Raw genomic sequence first — 13593 nt, forward strand, 5'->3', positions numbered from 1 at the left:
AAGTATAGATTTTGGAGTTGGCCAGACACGTGTTCAAATCTTGGAATTATCATTTAATAGCTATGTAATTTTGGACAAGATATTTAACCTTTTCAATGATCAGTTTCCACATCTATAATTACAAATATAAGAGAATTGCTGGGTAGATTAAATGAGAAAATGCAGGCAAAGCATCTAGTATGGTGCCTGGTAATAAGGACTCAGTACCTGGGATGCTGTCAGATTGAAATATTTAGGGCAAGCAAAAGAAAACTGGTAGGAAAATGGAGTGAAATGTTGCTTAACTCTACCTTTGGAGTAAGATGAAAACATCATCCCAGAAGAAAAATCTATAATATATACTTCTAAGAATGCAAAATAACATTATTACCTTGTTTTTACTTCAACATTCATAGTTATAGTAGCATTAAATTCTACATGGGTAATGAAATCTTTGCAATTCCCCTTTAAATTGTATATGCATAATGATTTATATTAATCTGTAATTGAATCTCATGGAATACAACAATATGAATAAAATGATTTAATGAATGTAATTATGGATGCAGATATGTAATATCAATATTTGATATAAATATTGGTATCAATACATATCAATACTGAAGCAATTTTTCTATATTAGAACTTTAGAAAGTTTTCAAGAAAGGAACAGCTTCAAAGTTACAGAGTTTATTGTTTTCAACATAAGTAATGTAATTCTTATCTAGAAAACCCATCTGAAACTACTATAAATTATTCTTACCAGCATTGCACGCTTTTCTTCATCTCCTTTAGTTTCCCTCTTTTCATTTTTTTTCCTGAATATCTCTTGAAGCTGAAAAAAACCAATCAATATCAAACAAGAGTTTCTCAGTACCTACCTATTTATCTGTAGGTTGCTGATACCAAAGAAAATACATCCTTTGGTATCAGCAACCCAAAGTTAGTAAAATGTACAAAATTATAGTTTTATTTTGTCCGTATGGCACAAACATAAAAAGAGAGGAAGCCCACTGGGGTATAAAGAACACTGGAATAGAACTCAGGGTCTCTGGTTTGAGCCCACCTTCTGTCACACACCAATTCTAAGGTGGTGGACAGGCCACTCAACCCTCACTGGGCTCCAATTTGCTCATATATTAAATTAAGATGGACTAGATGACCTCTAAGGTTTTCTCAGGTAACTGAGCATTGTAATGGGAGCATGGACTCTGCAAGTATAATCCTTGAAAAAGTTACTCTCATTATTTAAGTCTTGTTTTCCACATCAGGAAATTTTTTTCCTCTGGCTTTATGGAGGTATAATTGACAGGTCTTATATGAATGTTGTGCAGAGTAAATATTACAAGTAATTACTTAGCCTGTCACACAGTAACTTCTCACTAAGAGTTAGCTCTTATTATAAATATACTAGAGGCCCGGTGCACGAAATTTGTGCACGGGGGTGTGTGTCCCTCAGCCCAGCCTGCACCCTCTCCAATATAGGACTCCTCGAGGGATGTCTGACTGCCCGTTTAGGCCTGATCCCGGTAGGATCGGGCCTAAATGGGCAGTCGGACATCCCTCTCACAATCCAGGACTGCTGGCTCCCAAATGCTCGCCTGCCTGCCTTCCTGATTGCCCCTAACCGCTTCTGCCTGCCAGCCTGATCACCCCCTAACCACTCCCCTGCCAGCCTGATTGATGCCTAACTGTTCCCCTGTCAGCCTGTTTGCCCCTAACTGCCCTCCTCTGCCAGCCTGGTCACCCCTAACTGCCCTCCCCTGCAGGCTTGATCGCCCTCAACTGCCCTCCCTTGCAGGCCTGGTCCCTCCCAATTGCCCTCCCCTGCTGGCCATCTTGTGGTGGCCATCTTGTGTCCACATGGGGGCAGCCATCTTTGACCACATGGGGGCAGCCATCTTGTGTGTTGGAGTGATGGTCAATTTGCATATTACTCTTTTATTAGATAGGATTATTTCTTCTCTAAAATCCTATTTTACAAATGGAAGCCTAAGTTTTCTGGTAAGGTTATTGTTTTTGTCTGTGTAATGTACACAGCTATCTTAACTCTCCATTTCACTTTGTATGGCAATAGCTGAAAGTCAAATAAAATGTATTATCTCCCAAAATATGAAATAATATACAAAATATAATTTATTAACATTTAAATTCATTTCCACCCTTTTTCTTAGTGAAAAAAATTTTTTAGCAAAGGTTATTAATAATCACTTTGTAAAGAGGCATGAGAATTAGACTTTAAGCCTCTACAAATAACAGCCAAACTCCACCTTCTGCTTTCAGAACTCTTTGCTGTTTGCAAACAAACATCATACATGAGGAAGCAGTACAGCCATTGCAAAAAGTAAACCACAACTTTAAGGAGAGGGCAGCTTTAATGAGTCTAGAGTGGAAACAGAAGTTCTACATAAATGTTTTTACCTCCCATCTCCACAAATGGAGAGTATTCCAAAAGACAACTATATAGGCAACTTCCAATGGACTGAGTTCCAAAGGTCAATCTTTAAGTCAGTGGGGTGGAACCTGGCAGTGTTGCCACAGAAAGCCTATTGATAATTATTTAGATTACTAGGCCCATTAGGAAAATCCTAAAATACAGTTGTACACTATCATAATAAACTATATTTAAAATGAAATCTGTCCATTTGAGGATGTTAAGAACATAGCTCTGTCTTTGCAATGCTATTGAAAACTCTCACCGTCCTACCATCCTGAAAATGAGGGGTCCTGCATGGCTCCAGCTCCAAAGGCGTGGCTCAGGGACTGTACTCAGGGGCGAGGACTACATGGGCATTAGATTAAGCTTTTTGATAGATACCAACAATTATTCTGCTTGCTTCCTTTCGAATGGTTACTAATTAGCTTTTGATGAGGATTTTTATCTCTTGTCTTTCCTACCATGGAAAAAAACGATTTCATGGTTTCTCTTCCATGTTCAAGCATCTGAAGAAAATAGTAAAGAGGTTTCCTCAGGACTTTTAATGGCTTGTTACAAAGGAAAAATCGAAAACAAAATGGCTATATATATTTCATTTTTTACTAGGAGAATATAGGTAAATATAGAGTTGAACATAAATGAGTAGACCTTGTTAATGTAAGGAATAAATTAATGTTAATCTCTATTTTGGAGGAAAAAAAATTAACAATGTAACAGCTATTTTGCCACAGAAGTAGGAGCAGAAATACATGAGTAAAAAGAAACTGAAAAATTTTGGAAGCAGCATGGGGGTGATAAAATGAATGATAAGACGAATGATGCTGCTAGACCAGCAACAACACAGGACCAGTCAGGTGAGAAAGATCAAAGGACAAATATCTAAAAAGCTGTTTTTCTCTTTCCTCTTTAGATCAGCCTTTGGTCAAAGAGAGGAGAACAGAACAGGAAAATGGGGACAAGACTGGAATGCAAGGCAGAAGTGAATGAAAGAGAACAGGAAGAACAGTGATTGTAAATCCTGTATGAGAAGGAAGGAAGTTCCTGCGGCAGAGTTGTGACTGGGTGGCTGATAAGTTAGGGTCTGAGCACTCATTGGGTATCCACTCAAAATAAATGTTTATTTCAAACTTCCAGAAAATGTGTATACAACTGTAACCATCTTTATACATGGAATATAATTCATTTTTACAATGTAAAAATTATTCAAAGAATATGAGAATATACATGAAAGCAGAAAAATTTTCATTCTTGCTTCTACAATGTTATTTTAAATAATGTGAAACATAAAAATACAAAATATTAATATTTAATCATTGATAAAAATTCAGCAAATAATATACATACCACCAAAAACTCCTTTTTGTCCACCATCTCATTGCCATCAGTGTCAAACATGTTGAAAGCTATTCTAAACCCTGCATGAGGCTCTGCCAGAAAAGACAGAGGAGTATTTGTGAAATGAGAAATGGCTTTAAAGTACAAAGTCCATATTAGTTGTAAACAGTTATTTATATTCAGTACAAAAATAATTTCTTTAAGCAATAAATTAAAGCAACATGTTGCTATTAAATATAATAAAAGCTGTATATAAGTATACACATTTCTGCTTCATATATTAGCCTATTTAGTAACAGAATTGATAATGTACTTTAAAAATATTGTGTGATACTGGCTACATTGCACTGACAGTAAAATTTCACTATCTTCCTTCCAAAAATAAATATGACACAATAAAGTAATCCAAATTCTGGAGGAAATGACCTATGAAAATAAAAGTCAAACATGAGAGATTGCATATTTGGGTTGAAACTTTTAGAGTTTAAACTTCAAAAACAGAAATATGAAATAAGAGGCTTAAATAATTAACTCCTAAGTATCCACAAAATACAAAGAATAATTAATTTTCTGAAAAAGACAGGCTTTCACAAACTATGAACTGCTTTAATTTTATGAACCCTACAATGAGGTTCAATCCTTTTTCTCTCTTCACTTCTAAAGCATAAAGAAGAAAATGTGGACATTAGAAAACTTGAACATGTTGTTAAAAGAGCTCAGTGTACATGCATTTTTCAAAACATTTGACCTACTCTTTGGAGATGACTGGCAAAAAGTTTAAATGGGACCTCCCACAGCTACACTTGCCACTACCTGTTGTGAAATTTTGAATCTAGCAAAAGAGAAGTACAGAGATCTACTTTCTTAATTGGTAATAACTGTCTCTGAAAATAAAGGAAACGGAAGCCAGTCTTTTATGCGATTTCATTTCTTGCATGTATTTTAGGAATCTACACTTATTTTCATTATTATTCACTTGAGAAAGAAATAAAAAGCTACACCATCTCTGATAACCAAGTTTAAGCTTTAAAAAGATCATAAAATATATGTAGAAAGGAAATCCTTACAAGCATTACTTGGAAGGGAAAATAAAGTAATAAAAAGCAAAGAGGAGAAAACTATAGATAGGTAATAGGTGATCTAACCTACCTCCTGCTAGACCTCTTTTCACATTTTTCTTGGTTCTAACCTAAACATATCCATAATTCTAAAATTCAAACTCCTAGAAGTTTCTAAGAGGGATCCTAAATTGCAAAAGAAGATTTACAGCACCCAAAGGTCTTTACCTTCCCATTGAAGCAAAAACCACCATATGTGTTTTTTCCAACACCCTTAAACCATATCTTGTCCCATCTCAACACATGGCTTTCTTAACCAGTTCTATTTTAGTCTTACTCTGCTGATTTAGGTATATATTAACTTCAAATTTTGCATCTGCAGTTATTCTAGATAACAAGATAACCTTTTAAGAAGTCTTTGAAATACTCTTTGGCACCTACTCCTGTAATTTTCATGCTAACATTCATTATTGACTGAACTCAGATCATGAGAGTTCTTGTTTCCATATATCTCCACAAATCCCCACAATGGGAAATTCCACCACCAATATTCTTTCATTCATGCCTGTCTTCATTCATTCACCAACTATGTTTTAAAAGGCTACCACATGTCAAACACTGTTCTTAATACAGAAATGGACAAAAAAGATAAAATCTTTGCCATCATGGACCCTGCATTCAAGTGTGGCAAGACAGACAAGAATATGTAAACCAATAAACAAATACTTTCAAATAATTTAAGTACTATGAAGAAAATAAAACACTGTAAAGGGATAAAAAGGAAGAGATGAGAGAGGGAGCTATTTTAGAAATACAAGGAATTTTAGAAATGATGATCAAGTAAGAATTCTCTAAGTCTTCACATTTCAAAGGAAACCTAAATAATGTTTATTATCATAAGGATCTTGAAGAAAAGCACTGGGGGCAGAGGGAGCAGAAAGTACAAATTCCTGAGGTGGGAATAAAGGAATAGAAAGGTCAGGTGGCTGGAGTACAGTTCCATCATTAAATGCAATGAAATTTAACTGAAAACCTTAGTAGACCCTTCATATATTTCATAAGAATTGCTGCACATAAGAGGAAGAGAAAAATGAAGCTATTTCAGGATGTAAGATGTACATTCTGATAGATATTCTTTCACACTAGTCTTGCAGAAAATGTGATTCCAATGAGTGTAGCAGGACATTTACAAATCATTACATGTCCTACCTTTAGGCTCCCATGTAGACTAAAACACAGGGATTGATATAGGATATTAAGTTTATAATTTATGAGCATTTTACTAATATACTATAAGCCATAATAATATTTATGATTTTGACCCTTGATATTCCATGCTTAGCATTTCCTGTGGGTATTCTGACATGAATTTTGCAAAACAGCATAGACATACCTAAAGTGTTTTAAGAGAATCTAAGAAAGATTTGTTTTCTACAAATTCTGATTTTAAAAAATTGCCTCCAGAAATTAAGTACACTTACTTGTTAAAATACACAAGAGGAAAAGATATTCTGTGTAAGAAATCACACCTAGAAGAAAAACAGTACCAGTTATGCTCTGTAAAAAATTACACTTTCTTCATATTTATCAAGTAAAATATTCTTATATAGCAATATGTAATATTACTAAATAACTTACAGTTTTAAAGAAGATGCTAAATATTGTTTAAATGAGACTAAACTATTAATATTAAATCATATCCCAAAAGAGCAACAACATTAATTTTACTTTCATTGTTTCATGTCTCTGTAGAAACCTATAAAAAATTACCATAATGCTTCTAGATGTATTGGCAATAAAAATAATTATTATAATGTTTACTTATAGCTGCAACTTTTAAACTTATGGCTAGTTTTCAGTGTATGAATCAAACATAAAACAAAAAAGTTGGAAATGGTTGACACTGTAAAATGCTTAATTCTTAGTAGCAGTTTATAAAACAATTCTTGATTAGAATTTTGATTTCTGTACTACATTCAAAAAACAAAACTCTATAGTTATCCTTTTGCTGACATAAGTTATCATTATCATTTGTAAACTTAGTGCTTCTATTAAATGTAATCTAAGAAGTTTATATTTTATTTAAATGGCTTATACTTTCTGTATACTGAAGCCTGAGTTCTCTGTAATCCCAGAATTACAAACTTTAAAAGGAGTTAGTGTGGGTTAAATAAAAAATATACATCCTATTACTCAAATTCTTTCTTTTAGACTATAAAACCCAAAACTAGAATTAATGCATTAATTTACTTTCCAAGTAGATCCTGGGAAAATTAAAGTCGGGAATAAGCCAATAACACTTAACCAGATATTAGATAGTCCTGATGTTTGGTTAAAGGGTATAAAAAATCCTTACACAATCAGACTGTGAACTTTAAACCTCCATTTTACCTGGTGTTCTCTGAAGCTACCTTCTTTGTTATAGAACAAAGAGGAGAGGAGTCACTGTCAGGCAGTTTGTCAGAAGACATGAAGGGACCGAGCCAGGAGGCCCTGAAAGCATTCCCCTCTTTTGTTTACACTAGAATATTGTGACCTATAGACATAGTTCTGGTTGACTGCCATGAATGCTATGGGAGAAAGATTCTGGAATGGTCAATGTATATAAAGATACAATACCTAGATTCCATAGGGATCCCTCAAAAAGAAAAAAAAGTGAAGAAGAAAGAATAAATGCAGGGGGAAAGGAAATGGGATCAGGAAATGGGCTCTCGGTCTCCAGTCCCTTCCTACTGCCTTTGTTCAAACTGACCTGGTGGAACACGTCCTGGCCTTATCATCCCACCCTAAAATCTGAACGGCTATCTTCCAGACAACTTCCAGGAAACAATTTCTAAGAGCCTTAAAGGTACCTTGGCCCAGATTCTGTGAAGAGGTAAAAACCCTACATGATGAGAGGCCTAAAATAAAAGGTAAAGTGTCTCCTCTTTTCAGATTCCATGAGACCCAGGTGGAAGCAGTTTGAATTTCTAATTCTATTAGACAAAATATATGGATTACAACTACTCCTTTAAACTATTTGTCTTCATATTAGAGAAATACATTTTCCAACCAGTATTGGTTAAAAATGATGAAAAAAAAGGTAATTTTATGTAATTTCTTTAATATTTTTATATTATATATTCTCATTCTTGAGAATATTTCAAAAAATTCCTTTTTAAGATTAATCTTAAAGATTTTATTAGTTTTTGTATAAATATGTACAAAAATTACATTGTAAAAAATTGCAATAGAAACTATATAATTTGACTATATGTATGAATTAGTGAGTTAAGTTAGATACACAGATATGGGTAACAGAGTAAGTTGAAATAAATGAATTTTGTGGTAAGTGTTGTTTTTAAAAGAAACATGTTCAAATTGAATGGCCAACCACAGATTCAATAATTTTTTTTCATATTGATTAAACTTAAGAAAATCTATAATTCCCTGTAAGTAACAGACATTTAAAAATCAGTATTTTTGAAAAATGCTTTCTATGGGTAAGTACAGCCTATACTTTTCAATATGGTTAAAAATGTTTTTTTTTTAAACCTGTGAAAGTTCATTTTGTTGTAAAAAATTTAGAATATATAATAATATATATAAAAAGTAAAATTAAAACCACCCTTAATCCCATTACCCAGAAATAACCATTATTATATTTCTGTGTTTTTCTCTTCAGTTTTTCTCTATGTACACACAGCTGTAAAATTATTTTAAGTATGAGGAAAATCTGTATATATAAACAGTATAAGTGTCAATATTGTGTTAATATTCAAATACATAAATACTAAAGTTAACTTACCTCTTTCTTTAAGGTTTCGAAATAGCTTTGATGATCCTTTCCAAACTGGTGGTGTTTCAGAGAGCATTTGATTTAATTCCTATGACATAAGGTATCATAATGCTAATTAATAGGTAATTTAATTCTAAAAAAGATAAAAAAATATCTAAACGCCTATGTAAAAAAAATTCTTCACTTAGGAGACCTGAGACATGGCTCTTTTTATCCTATTCTCTACCCATAGTTCATTCAACCACAAAAGCCAACATTTGTCCAGAGTTTAAATATAAAATAAATGATAAAGATGCTACAATTGGTAGCTCAATTAGAGCTACCAAAAATTGCAAATAAATTTAATAATTAGAGAAATGTATATATGATAATAAAATTAAGATAAAACAGTGAGTAAGTTGTGGAGCCAGTTAGAAAAGGACAGTTTCATGGAAGCCATTGAAAAAGGTGGACTTCCTAATTAAGGTCAGAGGTGATCCCCTGGCTTCACATACTGTTCTCTGTAGCCTCTTGTATTTAGGGGGCTTTGTGGTAGAAGTAAATGGACAAAGGGTTCTATCAGGAAGGAATGAGAATGTTTTAATAGTGACTCAAAGAATTATGACATTAGATGAAATTAGAGGACAAGGACATTAAGTTATTGTGTATACTTTCAATTCTTTTCTAATTTTACCTTAGTCATTAAAGAACACAGACTTCAATTGTTGATTAGTTGTTTTTTTTTTAAATCAAACTATCACAGCTGATGGGGGGAAAACTATTTTGAAAAATTTAAACATTTAATTCACTCTTTATATACTAAAATAATTTTGAATGTATTTATATACTGTGCTGAAAACAACTAAGTGAAAATTATAGTTTGGTTAAATGTGAAGAAAAATTATTAAAGGATTTGGAGAGATAACTTGAAATAATTCAAAATTTAAAAATTAGTCTGCTAAAGAACACACTGAAGAAAACACTAGAAACCACTTCTATTTCTAGGTCTGATTCTTGCTACTCAAAGTCCTGTAGCCCAACCATCATTATGGAACCATGAGACTCCCTACCTACCACCAAATGGTTCCATCATCATTAAAAGACTGGTAGAGATGCAGACTCTCAGTTCTCTACCAGGCCTGCTGAACCAGAATCTGTTTTCAGCAAGATGCCCAGGTGACTTTTATGCATATTTGAGTTTAGCAGCACTTAAGACAAACCCTTCCTGATGTAATTTTACCTGAAAATGTTCTGTGACATTTAGAAATCATCCCTTTCATTAAAAAGTGGAGTTAGCATGCAAATAAAAAATCTCTGGATGCCAAAAACAGGAGAGGTATTTTTAGGGGATTTAGGGACTCCCTAAAGTCCACCTGTGAATCCTGGCTTTCCTTTCCTTCATGCTGTGGTCTCTGCACTGCAGGTATAGATGCCACCAGGTAATGGGTAGCGATGGCAGAGAGGTAAAAATTCAGGTATGAATAATGATGAAAATCTGGGGTATTTACTGTTTATACAACACTAAACTCAAATATTTTTGTTAGAGCAAGAGATTTAAAAACATTTTAAATGCATTTTCTACACTTAATTTTTTATCATCTCTATTATATATTAACTTTTATTTTATTTTAACTGTTTCCATGTATTTGGCCAGCACTTAAGACCAAAAAAGCATAGCTACCTTTCATTAAGTGTCCTCAATGTGGCTATTACAATATCTCACTTAATTGTAAAATTTGTAATCCTCATTTTGTATATTTTACTGAGTCTTAAAAAACACAACTCACCCGAGATCACACGACTAGTAAATGACCGGCAGATCCTGACTGACTCTAAGCAGTTAATTTCAGTAATAATTTAGTTTCTTCTGATATAGGTCATCCAACTGACACACTCATTTCTTTGCCTTCTGTTAAATTTAAACACTGTTAAATTTTATTAAAATCTATTTTCCGTTCAGGCTGGGAATCTCTCTCCCCTCTCTGGTACCTATCTTAGTCTCTTATATGTAGCAGTGTTGTATAATAAAGAAGTTGATGCCTTTGTCCAGATTCCTGGGAGGCAGACTCTATATCCATGGGTCACACCTGAGTTTAGGCTAAGATGCTGATCACCAGAAAGAACAACCATGTGATTAGAGCGTTGGGGCTTTGAGCTAGCCAACCTCTGAGGGGAAGGGAGAGGGACTGGAGATTGAGTTTAATCACATGGCCAATGATCCAATCAATCATGCTTATGCAATGAAACTCCAAAGCTCAGTGGAGCTTTCAGGTTGATGAACACACTGATGTGACATGAGGGTGACATACCTGAGTCTATGGGGAGAGGGCACAGAAGCTCTGTGTTTGAGGCCCTCCCATACTTTGCCCTATGTGTGTCATCATTTGGCTGGTCCTTATTTGTGTCCCTTATAATTATTATAAACTGTAATTTTAAGTGTAGAAGATTCCAGTCCTATGAGGCAGACTAGCAAATTATTGAACTTGAGGTGAGTTGTGGGAACTGCATGGATTTGTAGCCAATTGGTCAGAAGTATGGGTAGCCTGGGAACCTTGAACGTACAGCTGGCATCTGAAATGAAGGCAGTCTTATTGGGGGCTGGGTCCTTAAACCTGTCGAGTCTGACAATAACTCCGGGTGGTTAGTGTCCGAATTATATTGCAGCATTGCAAATAGGTACAAAATAAATACTTGATGGATTGAACTCAGTTACCTAGAATTATAGTTGCCTTTTAAAGGATTCATATAATTTTCTTAAATGAGTATAATTTTGTCTTATTATACAGTTAATATACATACATTACATGAAAATTAGTAAGTAAAGGCAAAAGTAAGTGAATGGGACTATATCAAACTAAAAAGCTTCTGTAGAGCAAAAGAAAGCGACAACAAAGCAAAAAGCCAACCATCCAAATAGGAGATGATATCTACAAACAACAGCCATGACAAGGGTTTAATACCTAAAATATATAAAGAACTCATACATCTCAACAAAATAAAAACAAACAATCCAATTTAAAAATGGGCAGAGGACCTGAACAAAGACTTCTCCTAAGAAGACATATAAATGGCCAACAGATAAATGAAGATATGTTCAACTTCACCAGCTATTAGGGAAATGCAAATCAAAACTACAATGGAATACCATCTCACACCTGTTAGAATGGCTATTATCAACAAGACAAGTAATAACAAGTGTTGAAAGGTTGTGGAGAAAAGGAACCCTCATTCACTGGTGGTGGGAATGTAAACTGGTACAGCCACTATGGAAAACAATATGGAGGTTCCTCAAAAAATTAAGAACAGAGTTATTACCATATGACCCAGCAATCCCTCTTCTGGGTATCCACCCTAAATTTTTTGAAAACGTTTATTCATAAAGATATATGCACCCCTATGCTCATTGCAGCCTTATTCACAGTGGCCAAGACATGGAAACAACCCAAGTCCTTCAATAGTGGATTGGATAAAGAAGATGTGGTACATACACATAATGGAATACAACTCAGCCATGAGAAAAGATGAAATACTGCCATTTGCAACAACATGGATAGACTTGAGGATATTATGCTAAGCAAAGTCAGTCAGTCAGAAGAAGCTAAGAACCATATGATTTCACTCATATGTGGGATAGAAAACTTAAACTCATAGACACAGACAACAGTATGATGGTTACCAGAGGGAAGGGGGTGTAGGGAGTAGTAAAGGGTAAAGGGGCCAAATATATGGTGACGAAAGTTGATTTGACTTTGGGTGGTGGGCACACAATGCAATATACAGATCATGTATCACAGAAATGTACATGTGAAACCTATATAATCTTACTAACCAATGTCACCCCAATACATTTAATTAAAAAATATATATATATATATATAATAACATCTGTACCTCTGTTAGGTACACTAAATATTTAATAGTTTTTCTCGCTAAAATGGTAAAATGTATCTTATTTGATAATACAGTTTCAAATTGCTATTGCTGGTGCAGAAATATTTTATTCACTTTCGTTGAAGAATGTTACATGCAGTAGCAACCTTATTAAACTTGTACTAAATTTGAATAAATTTGAAATCTATGTATTTTTATATGTTTCTCTCAATAATATTGTTTGCTACAGTTTCAATCCTTAGAGCCTCTTTTATTTTTTTGATCATACTATAAGTTATAGGCTAATTTGTGTCTACCTCAGATTCACATCTGACGTCATAACTGTCAGCACTTCAGAATATGACCGTGTTTGGAGACGAGCCTTTAAAGAGGAGTAAACATGATTAAATGAGGTCATTAAGGCGGGCTCCAATCCAATGTGACTGGTCCCCTAATAAGCAGGGATTAGCACAGGCACACAGAGAGGAAAGATGTGAAGACGGCAGAGGGAGATGGCCATCTACAAGCCAACGAGAGAGGCCTCAAAAGCAAACAAGCCTGCAACACCTTGATCTTGCACTTCCAACCTCCTGAACTATAAGAAAATAAATTTCTGTTGTTTAAGCCACCCAGACTGTGGTATTTGTTATGGCAGCCCGAACAAAGTAATGCACTGTATTAGCTTACACCTATAGTCAGTGAGTAGTAGTTGTGATAGGACACATATTTGCATTATATCTAATTTTTACAGAAAATGTCTCTAAAGTTTCAAAGTAGCCTTTTTGCATCCCTCACTTATAATAGTCCCTCCATCTCTCCCAGAGCTAAATATTGTCTTTAATTTTATATTTATCATTCCTTAGGTAGGTATTTTCCCACCTATGAATGTATCCTTTATAGTATGGTTTCATTTCCCCAGTTTTAAAATTTATATAAATGGAATTATACTTTATATAGTATTTTTGAATTGCTTACTTCGTCATGGTTTTTGAGATTCAGCTAGTAAAAGCATTGCTATAGTTCATTTGTTTTCACTGTTAATATTCACTGTATGACTATATCAATACTCATTTGTCAAGTCTACTATTGATACTGTATCACAGTCTTTTTGGCCAACATGAACAATCTCTGGCCATTCCTATAAATCTGTTCTGCAT

At 34.2% G+C, this 13593-nt stretch overlaps 1 protein-coding gene across 4 annotated transcripts in view; it reads right to left on the reverse strand.

The window, feature by feature from the left end:
- The window catches only part of MICU3 (mitochondrial calcium uptake family member 3), an 83581-nt gene that overhangs the window by 30425 nt on the left and 39563 nt on the right, over positions 1-13593 (reverse strand). For all 4 annotated transcript variants that reach the window (XM_079778662.1, XM_079778661.1, XM_079778660.1 and 1 more), the window contains 4 exons: positions 8597-8675; positions 6291-6338; positions 3761-3843; positions 743-814 (listed from right to left, as the gene is read on the reverse strand). In XM_079778662.1, coding sequence (XP_079634788.1) covers positions 743-814; positions 3761-3843; positions 6291-6338; positions 8597-8675 — 282 coding nt within the window. The remainder of the gene's footprint in view (positions 1-742; positions 815-3760; positions 3844-6290; positions 6339-8596; positions 8676-13593) is intronic.

Source organism: Cnephaeus nilssonii (assembly GCF_951640355.1).
Source record: "Cnephaeus nilssonii genome assembly, chromosome: 8".
Classification (NCBI taxonomy): domain Eukaryota; kingdom Metazoa; phylum Chordata; class Mammalia; order Chiroptera; family Vespertilionidae; genus Cnephaeus; species Cnephaeus nilssonii.